General features: G+C 41.6%; 1 protein-coding gene across 1 annotated transcript in view; it reads left to right on the forward strand.

The window, feature by feature from the left end:
* The window catches only part of MPPED2 (metallophosphoesterase domain containing 2), a 154172-nt gene that overhangs the window by 64607 nt on the left and 76321 nt on the right, over window positions 1-13244 (forward strand). The window contains exon 3 of the mRNA XM_090267604.1: window positions 11875-12100. Coding sequence (XP_090123730.1) covers window positions 11875-12100 — 226 coding nt within the window. The remainder of the gene's footprint in view (window positions 1-11874; window positions 12101-13244) is intronic.

Consider the following 13244-nt stretch of genomic DNA (forward strand, 5'->3'; position numbering starts at 1 on the left):
GCTCTCAAAGGCCCCCACTTCCAAATATCATCACATTGAGGATTAGGATTTCAATCTAGGCCTTTTAGGGGGACACAGACATTCAGACCATAGCATATGCGTAAGGAATACGAATGTGGGACATGGACTAGACCCTGGGCCCCAAGGCCGTGATAGACTTTGCAAAAACCCTTTCTTCCTGAGGAGTTACTTTGTGCACTTTACGCTACTTCACCCCAGAGGGGAGGCTGATGGCAGTTAGGCCACAAAGCTGTTCAGAAGGAAAAAGATCAGCGGCTGCTGGAAGTGGTGTTTCAGCGAAACAGACACCTGATTAGTAGGAGACTTCATGATGTCACACCCCCAAGGAAGTCTTCTTTGTAGCTCCTCATTATCTGGGATTTGGGTTAGAAAATTTCACCAGTTGATGAGTAGGGGAGAAGCAAAAATTGAAGAGGAAATAACTGTGGTCTCCATTTCCTCCATCTCGTTGCTATTACTATTGATCAAAATAACCTTCCCCAGGAGGTTTCTTTTAAACTTTTACTCTTGAAATGCTTTGTTAAGATGCTGAGTTATAAAATAGGAAAAGTCCATTTGATTGGATCCCAAATTTTTCTGTGTGTGACTTCCTGTCCAGAGTGCAAATTATTAAAATTGACATAGGATGTGTGTGCAAGGTAATATCCCCTTTCGTAGGCGTTTCTCTAAATCTCAAGGTATTCTGTAGAGTGGATTAGATTATACAGTGAGTAGAGACTCTGAAGAGAAAATAGAATTGTGTATTGATGCCTTCAGAAATATTATTTGATGGCAATAAAATATTCTCTGAAATTCCCTTCAGAGGAGAGAAAATGGAGTTTGTTTGCAGTAATTGCATTTTCTAGCATTTGCTCTCACACTTTCCAATATAAGCCAATTGGAACCTGGGATTTGGTTTTGCTTATTGGTGAAAGTACCATGTAAATTGATCTGTGATGCATTTAAAGAATATGCTTCTGAAAGTTTGGAAATTGAGATGGCTTTTTCTTATTAGATTTCAAGAGTATTAGGGTTCATTTCTATATTTTAGTCTAATGCAATATTAGCCAAATACGTTCTTTTTCAATTTAGTTTTAATCAAGTTCTAGAAGAGATTTTCATCTGGCCCCAGTGGCACTGTTAAGGCTGAGATTTTATTTCCATTGTCAACCCGCTGTTCTGGTTGCTGTGGACCAACCCCTTGGCGTCATTGCAGAGACATCCTGCATTCATCTGCCCAAACATTGTTTCGGCTGCAAAAAATGACAGCAGTTACTGCAAAAAAAATTTTGTTACTATTTGCAGGATTAAGGTGGGGAGGGAATCTAAAAAACCTCAAACTGGTTCATTTCCTTTAAAGAATATGGCCTTTATACCTGTGTTATTTTTATTTAATTTGATTTTCACCATACTTAGTGACTTAAAGTGCAAACACATAGGATTTGTATTTGTTCCTCTAATTATTCAGTCACAAAATTGCCACTTGTTTTTATAATTATTGCTGGGAGGAACACCTTTTCTCAGCTGCTTTTTAAAAGCTTTGTGGGGAAAAACAGCATGTTATTCTTCAGCTCGCCATAAACCTTGTCGGTTAACACTACTAGTTTATTAAAGATATTCATTGAATATTCTTTTAAGGTGGTAGGAAGTAGGAGATGGGCCGCTTATTAGAGGACAAGTAAAAATAATAATAATAATGACAACAACAATCATCCCTTATGTGTCAAGTTGGTCTTAGGTCCTTTATTGATCTTTCTCAATCTGCATATCAACTCGGTAATGTATTTTGTACAATTATCCTCATTTCTTTCTAGTAAAAGGAAAGTTGAATAACATGTTTTGAGTTTGAGTTTCATAGGTAATAAGTAACACAACCAGAAATTTGGTCCCAAATCTGCCTGATGACAAAGCCCCTGATCTTTTCATCATGCCGCCCATCCCTAAGACATTTGAATGACATGAACATGAACTCAGCTCCTCGGGCTGAGACATGACAGTGTCTTTACCAATTCTTCTTGTGACTGTCCAGTGGACCCGGAATTGGATCCAGTTTAAGAGATAGTTTGTTCCAATCAAATTTGTTGTATGGAATATAAATCTTTCTTTAAAAGGCAGAGCTCTCAGCCCTGGCTGGTGTGGCTCAGTGAACTGAGCTCTAGCCTGCAAACCACAAGGCTGCAGGTTTGATTCCCAGTCAGGGCGAATGCCTGGGTTGCAGGCCAGATCCCCAATTGGGGGCGTGCAAGAGGCAACCACACATTGATGTTTCTCTCCCTCTCTTTCTCCCTCCCTTTCCCTCTCTCTAATAATATATAAAATCTTTGTGAGGAGGAGGCTGGACAAAATAAACAGTGAGGAGACCACCCATGGCTCCAGTTGTCCAGCCGGATCCTCACACTCCCGTATAACTGGAGCCGCACTGCAGTGAGCAGTTACTACCACAGCCTCACATGTAGAACATGCTGTGTTGGTCTGGGTAGCAACTGAGAGATCCTCAATTTGGGAAACGAAGAGGATATTGTCATTCATTTCTACCACCTTGTGGTTGTCTTTTAAAATGTATCAGTTTGTAGGGGTGTTTGTATGTGTGCATGTATGTGTGTATCTGTGTTTTGTTTTGAAGTCACAAAATGTTACATGCGGATAGGTTAGGGTTGAGACGGAATGCATGCAAACAAGTTGCTGCTGAGCAAGAATCAACCCCCCGAGCCATTTCCAGGTCCCTAATAGCTATGAGTACTAGTGGCCTGTCCCTTCATGGTTTACACTGCTTATACGTTACCTGTCATCAGTGCCATGTACTGGTGACTTCTCAGGTTCAAAGGGGGCTTCTCTCCTATGTAGGGGATGGACTTTTGTCTCCTTTGTGTGGATTTAGGATTATAACATTGCCTGGTGCCTTGGGATGCTTTTTATGGAGGAGGCTGAAGAAGAGGAGGGAGTGTTTAGCTGTGGCTTCTTACACTAGCCCTAATTCCTGCAGCAGATCACTGGGCTTTCATTCAGCATTCCTTACTTTCTCCTGGGTTTCTGGCTCAGTCCTGACATTATTGTAATATAGTTTTCTGTGTTTAATATTTCTTAGACTTGGTTTCCTATTGCAAGCATGGAAGAAACCCTAATGCATGAGTTTCAGAGGAGAAGGTAGCAGTCTGAACCTGCTGTGTGGCTCCATCAGCAAGTGTGAGTATTCACGTTAGAGCTGTCAGGACTTGTGAAAATTAATGGAGCCTGACGGGGGACAGACTGAGGTCAGAGACAGAGCTTGCCCTGATTGAATGTTTCTGGTGGCTTTCCAGCCCAGGCAAGTGAGTGCAAAGTGTGGAGCCGAGAGGGATTGCTGGAGGTTCATTCATTCACTTAACAGGTAGGCAGTGGGCACCAGCTAAATGCCAAGCCTTTTTCTAGGTGGTAGAAGAACAGCAGGAAAGGTGATAGCTGAGGAAGCCCTGTCCCTGTCTCCAGGCTGGACTTGGCCCTTCCCTGATATTAGGCCCTGGTGATCATCAGTGCAGGGAAGGGGTTTTGATGACATATCTCTTAGTCCACCCCACAGCCTCAGAGTGCTTCCATCCTCTTAGCCATTGGTGTTATTTTTTTTCCTTTTGTTCTCCTGAAAAATTTTCTGCTTGGCTAGTTTTTAAGCCCAGGTTTTTCTTACTCAGACCTCAGAAGAATAGAGGGACTTTTAAGGAGTTTGAATCTTCTCCCTCTCTGCTGGAGTCACAATATTAAAAATATTATAATAATTTGAAGCATAAAAGAGTACCTTCTTCCCTCCACCTTGGGGGTATAACAAGGTCCCTTTATAACACTGGCATAAGGGAAGAGTGTTTTAAAGAAGGCCTGTGGCATGGCCCTGTGCAGGCTGAAGCTTTCAGAAATATGATTGATTGTAGCGTCTCTTTTGGTTAGAATCAGTCCCATGATAATAGATCTGACCATATATCTGTCTTACTCGTTTTAATCTCAGAAGGTTAGTTTCTTTCTAGCACCTTGGCAAGGAAAGATAGCCCAAAGATTGTGCCTTGTGAGTTTGGTTTTTCTGGGCCTCTGAAGTTCACAGCAGGTTCTCTTTCTGTCTTGTCTTCTGTTTCTTTCTTCTCGCTACATAATGAGGTGAGCTTTATTTAACACGAGGTCTGTGCCGCAAGCATTTTTGGTTTTCTCATTTATTTTCAACTGTATAATTTAGGAGTACGAAGGGGTGGGCATAAACATTGAAGATCTTGCAATTGATCACCTTTATACAACTAAGTTTTCTTTTACCCAGGAAACCAGCAAGTGATGTTTGCTTTGGGATGGTCTCCTTCACAAAGAACTCCTTTGGTACTTTGGGTTCTTTTTTTTTCCCCTCTTGGTTTTAGCAGAATAAATGGAAGACAACAATCAATTAGCCTTGCTTATCAGATCCATAAGAAAAGTGGGGTGGGGAGAAGGTGGTATCTGTCATTAGCCACAACCTGATAGCTATTTGGTGTCCCTCTTTCCCACATCCCCAACCCCTGAGGAGCCATCTTCCAGCAGGTGGCAGGAAGAGTCCCAAGAAAAGTGACTATTCTGGAGTTGACTTTGGATTTTGATTTGACCTGAACTAGACATTTCTACAAGAATCCATTCTATAATGATTTGTAGCAGAACAATAGGCTGCAGTTGTATAATCCTTAATTCTGAAAGACATTAATTTTTATTGGCACAGTGTCAGGGGAAGGGGGAAGTTAGCGAGGAATCTTATTTGGCCAAAGTCGTGCTTATATATGTTTAGTTTACAATGGGGATGCACATGTGCCCCAGTCCTCACTGCTCTCTATTACTTCTGCCTAGTCCAAGTCACATTTTTGTTTTACCTCTGCGGTTCCTGAAGGCATTTGCGTTTATTACCTTGAACTTCTATTCTCTTGTCATAGTCTCCTCTTAGTTCTCATAATAGAGCCAACAAGTTTTTAACTTCTGGGACCCTGCATAAATGTGAGCGGAGGAGCATTTCTTTTCCTTTCTCCTTTAAGTCTGTGACCTTCCCTTGTTGAGTAGGCTCCCAAATTCTTCTGGGAGCTAGTGGGTAAGAAATTAGAGCCATAGCTGCGGTCGTATTTGGGAACCCCTTAAATGAGCCAGGATGCATCTTGTCATGGCTTGATGCCCCTGGAGGAGAAATCCATGACACAGGCAGGCAGACACCTAGAATGGGGAGTTCTGTGTCATGGCATAAACAAAAAGGCCCTAACTGCCTAGAACTAGAGAAGAGGTCACCGAAGATGGAGGAATGGTATGAGGAAGACTTGAGATAGGTCTACCATCAGACTTCATAAGGCTGTTAAAAATTTGGAATCACCTGAAAGAATAACTAGCACAGGAGGCAGAAGAGCTCTTCCTGTCCCCCCGGTGCCACCAACTGGACCTGTGACTTTGCTCAGTGAGTGTTAGCACCTCTCTCACACTCAGTCTCTTCATCACTAAAATGGAATTGGATAAATCAGTGGCTTTTCTTTTTGATGCTTTTAAGCCCGCAATAACTTTCTTCAAATGAAATCGTTCCCAAAATTGTAAAATAAAGGAAAGCAGTGTTGCTCTAGTGACCCCGAGAACAAGGCCCTCCTCCCGCGCTTGTCCGCCCTGCCCCAGCGCCAGGAGGCTCACGGGGCACTGCTTTCAAACCACCAGATCAGGCTGTCTCTGAGGATCCCTCTGCGTCCAGGGGCTGTGATTTATGGGAGGCACTTCAAGTGACAGATTCAATGCCCAGAATTTGATAAGGAAGGAAGGCTGACCTTGACACAGCTCGCTGTATGTCTGCTTTCAAGTTGTTACGGATTTATCGGACATGTGCATAGCTGAAGATCTTACACTTTACTAAATCCTCTGTTCCTATCTATGCACCCAGAGAGGATGACTCCAGTCTGATTCCAGGAAGACACTGGGGACACTCCAAATGAGTAGTCACTCGAGAGAAATGGAACCTGGATGTTCTGCGTCTCAGGTTATACTAGTCATTGTGAATGAGAGGCCACTCCTGGCACGTTTTTTGGTATTCAGCCGATATTAGAAGGGACGGCTAACTGGATGACAGAAGAAGGAAAGAGGTGATGTGTTTAAGATACACATTTTGCAAGATTAGAATCATCTCATCAGAGGTGGCTGGGTTTGCACTGTGCTCAGTTTGAAGGCCTCAGAGGCCACCACTGTTCCCTCTAGATCCACATGTCTTAATGACCTTCATAATACTTCTGTTGACTTCAAGGATACCTGGGACCATGTCAGTTTCTGCCTTTGGGAAATTCAAGTTTTCGTTCCCATCTCTTCAGGTGCTTTCCTTTGAGCATAGTGACATTGTGCCATATTTTCTTGGATTGCAACTGGGAAGTTTAGTTATTATCATAATTATCATAATGCAGCTACTGAGTGATTATGAAGTAGTAGAAATTATAGGTTCTTTACATGCAGTATCTTGCTTAAAGCACACCAAACCTCTGGAGTAGGATCGTGATTTTCCTCCTGTTTATATTTCAGGAAACTACAGTTTAAACAGTTGTTGGAGCTTATTTGGCTAGCCTGGATTTGGGGGCAGAGAATAGACACTTCAGAGGGACAACATGACACTGGTTTAAATCGTGTCTGAGCCCAAGATGACAAGCTCCGTTCCTGGAATTCTAAGGAAGCTTCTGGCAAATCTTATAGAGGTTCAGTCAGTCCTTCACTTAGTCATCAAATATGAGTTTCGTATCTGCCATTTGCACAGTATTGAACTAGGTACTTTGTGTCAAAGAAAGAACCGCAGGCCACGCTCCATGCCCTCAAAGACCTCACAGACTAGGGGGAGATAAGTCATGTGCAAAAGCAAAACTTAAAAAAAAAAAGGAAAATATAATGAACATGCACTGATTGTTTTAACTCTGTATCCGGCATGTGTTTTAGAAGCTTTTTCTCATTTTATTTTGAAAACAGCCTTTGAAGCGGGAGTGCAGTTATTACCCACATTTATTAGTGCACTTTAGAGAACATAAGGACTCCATCCAAGGTTATGCCGCTAACACTTAGCAAAGTCTGGAGTACCCGCTCCTAACCCCATGCTGCCTCTGTGGTTTAAATTGGGGTAGTTTAAAAACTGAATCACGAAGAAATGTGAAACATGTAGTAAGAAAATGTTAAGATAATACCCCGAGAAATGAAGATGAAGACAGGGAGTGTAAATGAGTTAGCAGGGAGGCAAAGGGACGCAAGGAAACTTCAGAGAGGGAGGAGGAAAAGGAAAAGGCAACAGCCAGTAATCAAGGGAGTTGATACTTTGAGGGATGGGGTGCCATTGTGTGTACCCAAAGGAGGTGAGAATTGAGAACAAAGTCTTGGCTTTCGCTATTAGGACATTATTATTGACATTCCAGGATAAGCTTTTGGAAGAGAATAGAAACAGAAGCCAGATTTCCTTGAGTAAGTTCTGAGTAACCATTCCTCGCTAAGTTGCTAATTCTAATAATAGAGCAGCCCGCCAGGCACCGCACCGCAAACGTGATGAATAAGACAGATGTGAGAAGGTATAGAACTTGGGGAGGTCTGTGGCAGATTGAAGGTCAATATCGCCTGAACTTCTACTTTTCCAAAATAAGCTAGAAATCTAGAACTCCTGATTTTTAAACATTAGTTCAATTTTTAAAAATTAAAACACAGTCGAGTGCCAACTATAATATATCTGTGGGCTGAATCTGGACTACTGGTTGCTAGCTCCTGGAATTCTTTATCCAGAAGTAGAGAAGTGAAATGAGGGAGCATCTCAAAGAAACAGCAACTGTAGGGATGGTTTAGGATTTTACAAGAGGGGTGTGTGTGTGTGTGTGTGTGTGTGTGTGTGTGTGTGTGTTGTATGTCAAGGGCTGCGCGTGCTTTGTTTTCTTGGGGTAGGTAAACATAAACTGAGTATAGAGGAGGATGAGGGAGGGGGGCGGTCCAAAATAATCAAAGAGAGCTATATCTAGAAAAGGAAAGTGCCGTGGGTGTGGGAGGAATGGGATTAAAAGGCCAGGTATTAGAAAGATGAGTCCATGCAAACGGAGTGATAGGAAAAGTAAGAGCAAGAAGTGAAGAAAGCCTATTTGGGGCTAGAGGATGCATTGTTTGCCAAGTGGGGAGTCAAAAGGACCATGGCCCTCACTGGTGTGGCTCCATTGGTTGCAGCATGTACAGTAAACCGAAAGATTATGGGTTCAATTCCCAGTCAGAGCACATACCTGGGTTGTGGTTCAGTCTCTGGTCAGGGTGTGTATGAGAAGCAACCAATATTTGTTTCTCTCCTTCTTTGTCCCTCCCTTCCCCTCTGTCTTAAGCATGTCCTGGGGTGAGGATTAAAAAAGAAAAAGAAAAAGAAAAAAAGAAGCCTGGCAGCTGGAGGGGAATCTGGAAGAGTTTTGTGGTGACTGCTTGGGGAACAGGCAGCAGCAAGAATGTGGGGCAGAGCTGCAGAGTAGCAGTGTGGACCCAGCTGACTTTCATTAACCTTTACTTTTAAGTGAGCATCTATTTATGTGATACCACCAGGCTATACAAATAGTGTAGAGGATGCAGACTGGAATGAGACTTAATCGCTACTCTTCAAGTTTCTGGTTTCATGGTGGTCTATTGCTCCAACCCAAACTGATAATGGACTAATTTCCCACATTTTATTCTCACATGCTGCTGTTGTCATATCTGTGAATTATTTGTACTATTTGTCCAATAGTGTTCTTCAAATTATTTCATCTTATTTATAGGGTGGGGAAAAAGTAGGTTTACTCACAGTTGTATGTGAAACACAGAATTTATTCTTGTATTATTATTTATTAATTATTGTATTATTTTCCACAAACAACAGCAAACCTACTTTTGCCCCACCCTATGTAAAAATAGAAAAATGAAAAAGAGAAAAATGAACCAACATATATTTGCACTGTTATATTGTATTTTTTCAATCATGTATTTTTTAAATATACAAAAAACTATTTGACATTTTACCAAAAGTTCATCTCCATTTCACCTAAGATAAATTTGTATATCACAAGTAGAACATATATCATATCTTGGGAAAGATGGAACTGGTTAGCTATAGAGTTCTTTAGGTCATTCAAAGCAGAATTTTTCCATGTTAGAATAATTGTATGTGGCCTTGATTATTATTATTTTTTTTAATTCAGGCAGGTCTGCATCTCTGGGTTGGTCTGAATAAAATAGATAAAAAGCAGGCCCCTTTTTGTTTGTTGCTATTTGAATACCAAGAAGTGTGGAACTTGACTCCAGAGCCTTCCAAATTAATCTAGTATGGAAAGAAACTAAAATGCTCTCAGGTAACAGATTTGTCAGCTGCTCTGCTTACACTTTTCATATAAAACATCAAGGTTGGCAGACTATAGATGAAAGGTCAGTTCAGCAAAAAGGAATCTACGTCAGACAGTCTCATACCATAGACAACCAAGAATGGAAGTTGAAACCGCTCTTGGATTCTCAGACAGAGATGAGTTTGTTGGCGATGTGTAAATTTCATCCCTGTTTCTGCGGCTGTTCATTTGGTGGCTACTTCTTTATGTCGAGTCTCCCAATTTAATTTAAAAGACACTGAAGAGTCCTGTCTTCCTGAGGAAGATTTACTTGGCAGCTGTTTTACTTTAAATTTTTTATTTTTCCACACTGGTTTGAAGGGCAAACATGCACTTCCTTTTGTCTTGTCTTCCAATCTCACCCATGCCATCTCTGAACCAAAGCTCTAAAAGGGACAAAGCGAGAGGCCAAGCCCTCTTGCGAGGGCAGTGGTGCATAAAGAAAGGGTTTACAGTGAGTCCGTCATCATGAATGATTAAAGGAGAACCAGGCAGCTACAGCGTGAGTTGTACAAACAGAGTTGCTCAAAGATTCGTGCCAGTAGGGCCTGTCTTGGAACAAATGACTGTCCAGAAAAACGGTCCAACCTTGGAAACACAGGTGAACCTGGGGTTGTGGTTTAGACCAATGGGGCCACAGAGCCATGATATTAGAGTTCGGGGGGGCATCTCACACATCTCCAGCGTGTGCAGTGCTGAGAATTTGCAGCCTGTCGATACATCTTCCATCTGTATTTTAAGTGCAAGGAATTGTGCAAAATATATTCATTCTATCCAAGTAGCCTGCAATATGCATTGCGCTCCTTTCGCCTTCTGCTAGCACAGATTATAAACTCACGCAAACATGCACTTGAGAGAGGCTTCCTATTTTCCATGAGCTGTGCCCCTGGCAAATCAAGCATCATGGGCTAGTAGTCAAGGATACCCCCTGACACTTGGCCACAGTGTTTTCTATTCCATCTTTCTGCAATGTTATTTTCTGACTGCTTTCATTGCTGTCTTTAGTCTCCCCATTAACCCACATGTTATATATGCAATTTTATTACTATTAGAGACATAAAAAAGTGGAAGCTAAAAAATAACCGGTAGCGTTAGAATGCATATCTTGGCAATCTTAAAAATCGCTTCAGTATTAGCAGATACGTTTGCATTGTGCTGCTGGTATTACTGGGGACTTCACAGTGTAATCGCTGCAGTTTGCATTGTGAGACGCAAGTGGACCCATGACAAAATTTGTTCCCCCCTAAAAAAGGATGTAATTCTCTTCCCCACTAAGCTTCATTAATTAAATCATTGACTCAGGCTTGCTGGTAAGGACTAATTCTTTACAACAAGCATATCCAATTTCCTGCTCGTGGTAACTTTCATTCTTCCTGGAATAGCAGGAAACATTAATTTTTCGTTGGACCCAGGAGTCTCGGGAAGCTGGAATTACAGGCATTATTGTCCTACCCTTTTTCCTTTCAAAAATAAAATGAAATGAAATATAATGAAATGAGCAGCAGTCCAGCGGTGAGGCTTGAGGGATGGGTAATGAAAACGAGTAGAAAGGGCATTAATTTCAGGATGGGGACAGCTGCCCAGCACTATCTCCCTTTGGATTTTGGTTCTTATAGCATTGCGGTGAGTTATTAATATGTATGATCTGTACTTTATTCAAACATTATAAATCTATGCAGAAGTCTGGTGTTTGGGTTTTCCTTTATAGCTTTCATTCTTCTTCCCAGAATTATCTCATTTCGATCGGGAAACTTTTGCATAAAAAGCACACACCAAGAGCTCACATTTCCATACCATAAATATTAAAAGGGGGTTAAGCTTTACAGTTTCTTCTCCCATCCCCAATGGGTGGAAAGTTAGCCTTCTAATCGGGGGCAGGGAGGAGGCATTATTACTGTTCTTTTTATTCCCAAGCCAGAAGGTAAACTTTCACTTACAATATGAAATTGAACCATGTAGTTCCTTTTACTTATGTAAATTGTGGAATGCTTGGCTGTGCCACATTTTTTATTTTTATTTTTATGAAAGGTATGCTAAAAATGTAGCAGTTATCTGAGTTGTTAAGAATAGTTGGTTTGCTTATTTTTTTATTAAAGTATAGTTGACGTATAATTTATATTAGTTTCAGGCATACAGCAGAGTGATTCTACATTTGTATACCTTAGGATGTCATCTGCTTGTTTTTGAGGACCAAACCAAGTCCAGACCTTTTTTTAAGGAATGTGATTTAAGTGCTTTTTGCTGAATTCATCACAGTGAATCTGTAGCATAAAGAAGAGGGAAATGGAACCAGAAAACTTAATGTCTTCTTAGTAGCTTTTTAGCTTCTTAGCAGCTTCCCATCTCCCGTTTATTCTCATTTTTGTTAGCATAAAGGAGTAGTCATAAATTTTGGTTCCCATGGAAATATAAAGGAATGCACGAGCTATTTCATTTGGGTATCCGTCTGTTAATCACGCAGTCTCGGCTGTTGTACTTCATGATGGGAAATGAACGTGCTAATTGGTGCTCTTTTTTTTTTTTTTTCTTATTTCAGGAAACCTGCCATATGAATATAAAATAGTGATTGCTGGGAATCATGAACTGACATTTGATAAGGAATTCATGGCAGACCTGGTTAAACAGGACTACTACCGTTTCCCCTCTGTGTCCAAATTGAAACCAGAGGACTTTGACAACGTTCAGTCCCTCCTGACAAACAGTATTTACTTGCAAGACTCGGAGGTAACTGTGAAGGGATTCAGGATATACGGTGCACCTTGGTAAGTGTGTGTTCGAACAGTCTCGCCCTCCGTCTTTTTCGCTCAGCACTCAGAAAGCGTGGTGCAGACTTGGGTGCTTTAAAGGAAACGGATAAGCTGGAAAGAAACCTTAGAGCTGTATTTCTGACAGAACACGTAGTCCGGTCCTGCCGCGAAGGGCTGTGTGCATTGTTTTCATTGTGGTGCAGATGTCTTGAGGCAAGATCAGTGGGAGCAGGGCTTTGGCAGATATGGGTGAGGCTTCATGTGTGTCTGTGGGACCCAGAAGGATTTGGGGAGATGGTTACCATTGTTCCCCTTCATACAGATCCCACACTGCTCTGGACATTCCCTCGGTCTGAGGTTACTCATTTCCCTCTCACTTTATCCTGGAAGTTCTCGTAGACCAGCTTGCTTAGATTAGAGTCTCTCGAGTCTTACTACTACACATCAGAATCACTAACTCTGAAGAAATACAGATTTTTGAAGCCCTGCCCATCGAGACTTTGATTCACCTTCCTGAAGTGGAGCCCGGTAACCTGTGTTTTTCAGAGCTCCCCGGATGCGGCTGATGCAGAGACAGTTCAGAAGTCAGGGGTTGAGAGCTCAGTACTAGAGTTCCCTGCACTGACATCTGTAATACTTGAAGCAGGTGCCTGTTCTCCAGCGCCAGACAAGAAGTATTTTAACCTTGGCTCTATCAGTTGTCTGTTGTCTGGTTTTGAAGGAGCTAATTCACAGAGGTTGAACCCCAGTTTCTGCATCCCCACGGGGGTGAAAATGATACACACTTTCAAGGATTATTATGAGGATTAAATTAAGTGACAAGGCAGTGGATTTAGAAGAGTACCTGATGGTTTGCTTAGGATAATAATTTTCTGGCCTTGGATCTGCCACTAAGTATTTATGTGACCTTGAACCTCGAGCCAGTTTTCTTTTTTTTTCATCTTTAAAATGGGAGTGTTAGATCAGAAGAGCAGTGTCAAAGAAGTCTTGGGTTTTTATTATTTACTTCTTGAGAGCTCTATATGTATACAGAGCAGAAGAATTAATTTTTACTTACCCAACCTGAAGAGGTAGTCCAGTCCTTCCCCAGGAGTTTCATATGAAGGCTGGAATACGACAGTAAATTCAGATTGGCCATCCCACTCAACAGTTTGGTTAG

Source organism: Furipterus horrens, unplaced genomic scaffold (genome assembly GCF_987537825.1).
Source record: "Furipterus horrens unplaced genomic scaffold, mFurHor1.1.pri manual_scaffold_2, whole genome shotgun sequence".
Classification (NCBI taxonomy): domain Eukaryota; kingdom Metazoa; phylum Chordata; class Mammalia; order Chiroptera; family Furipteridae; genus Furipterus; species Furipterus horrens.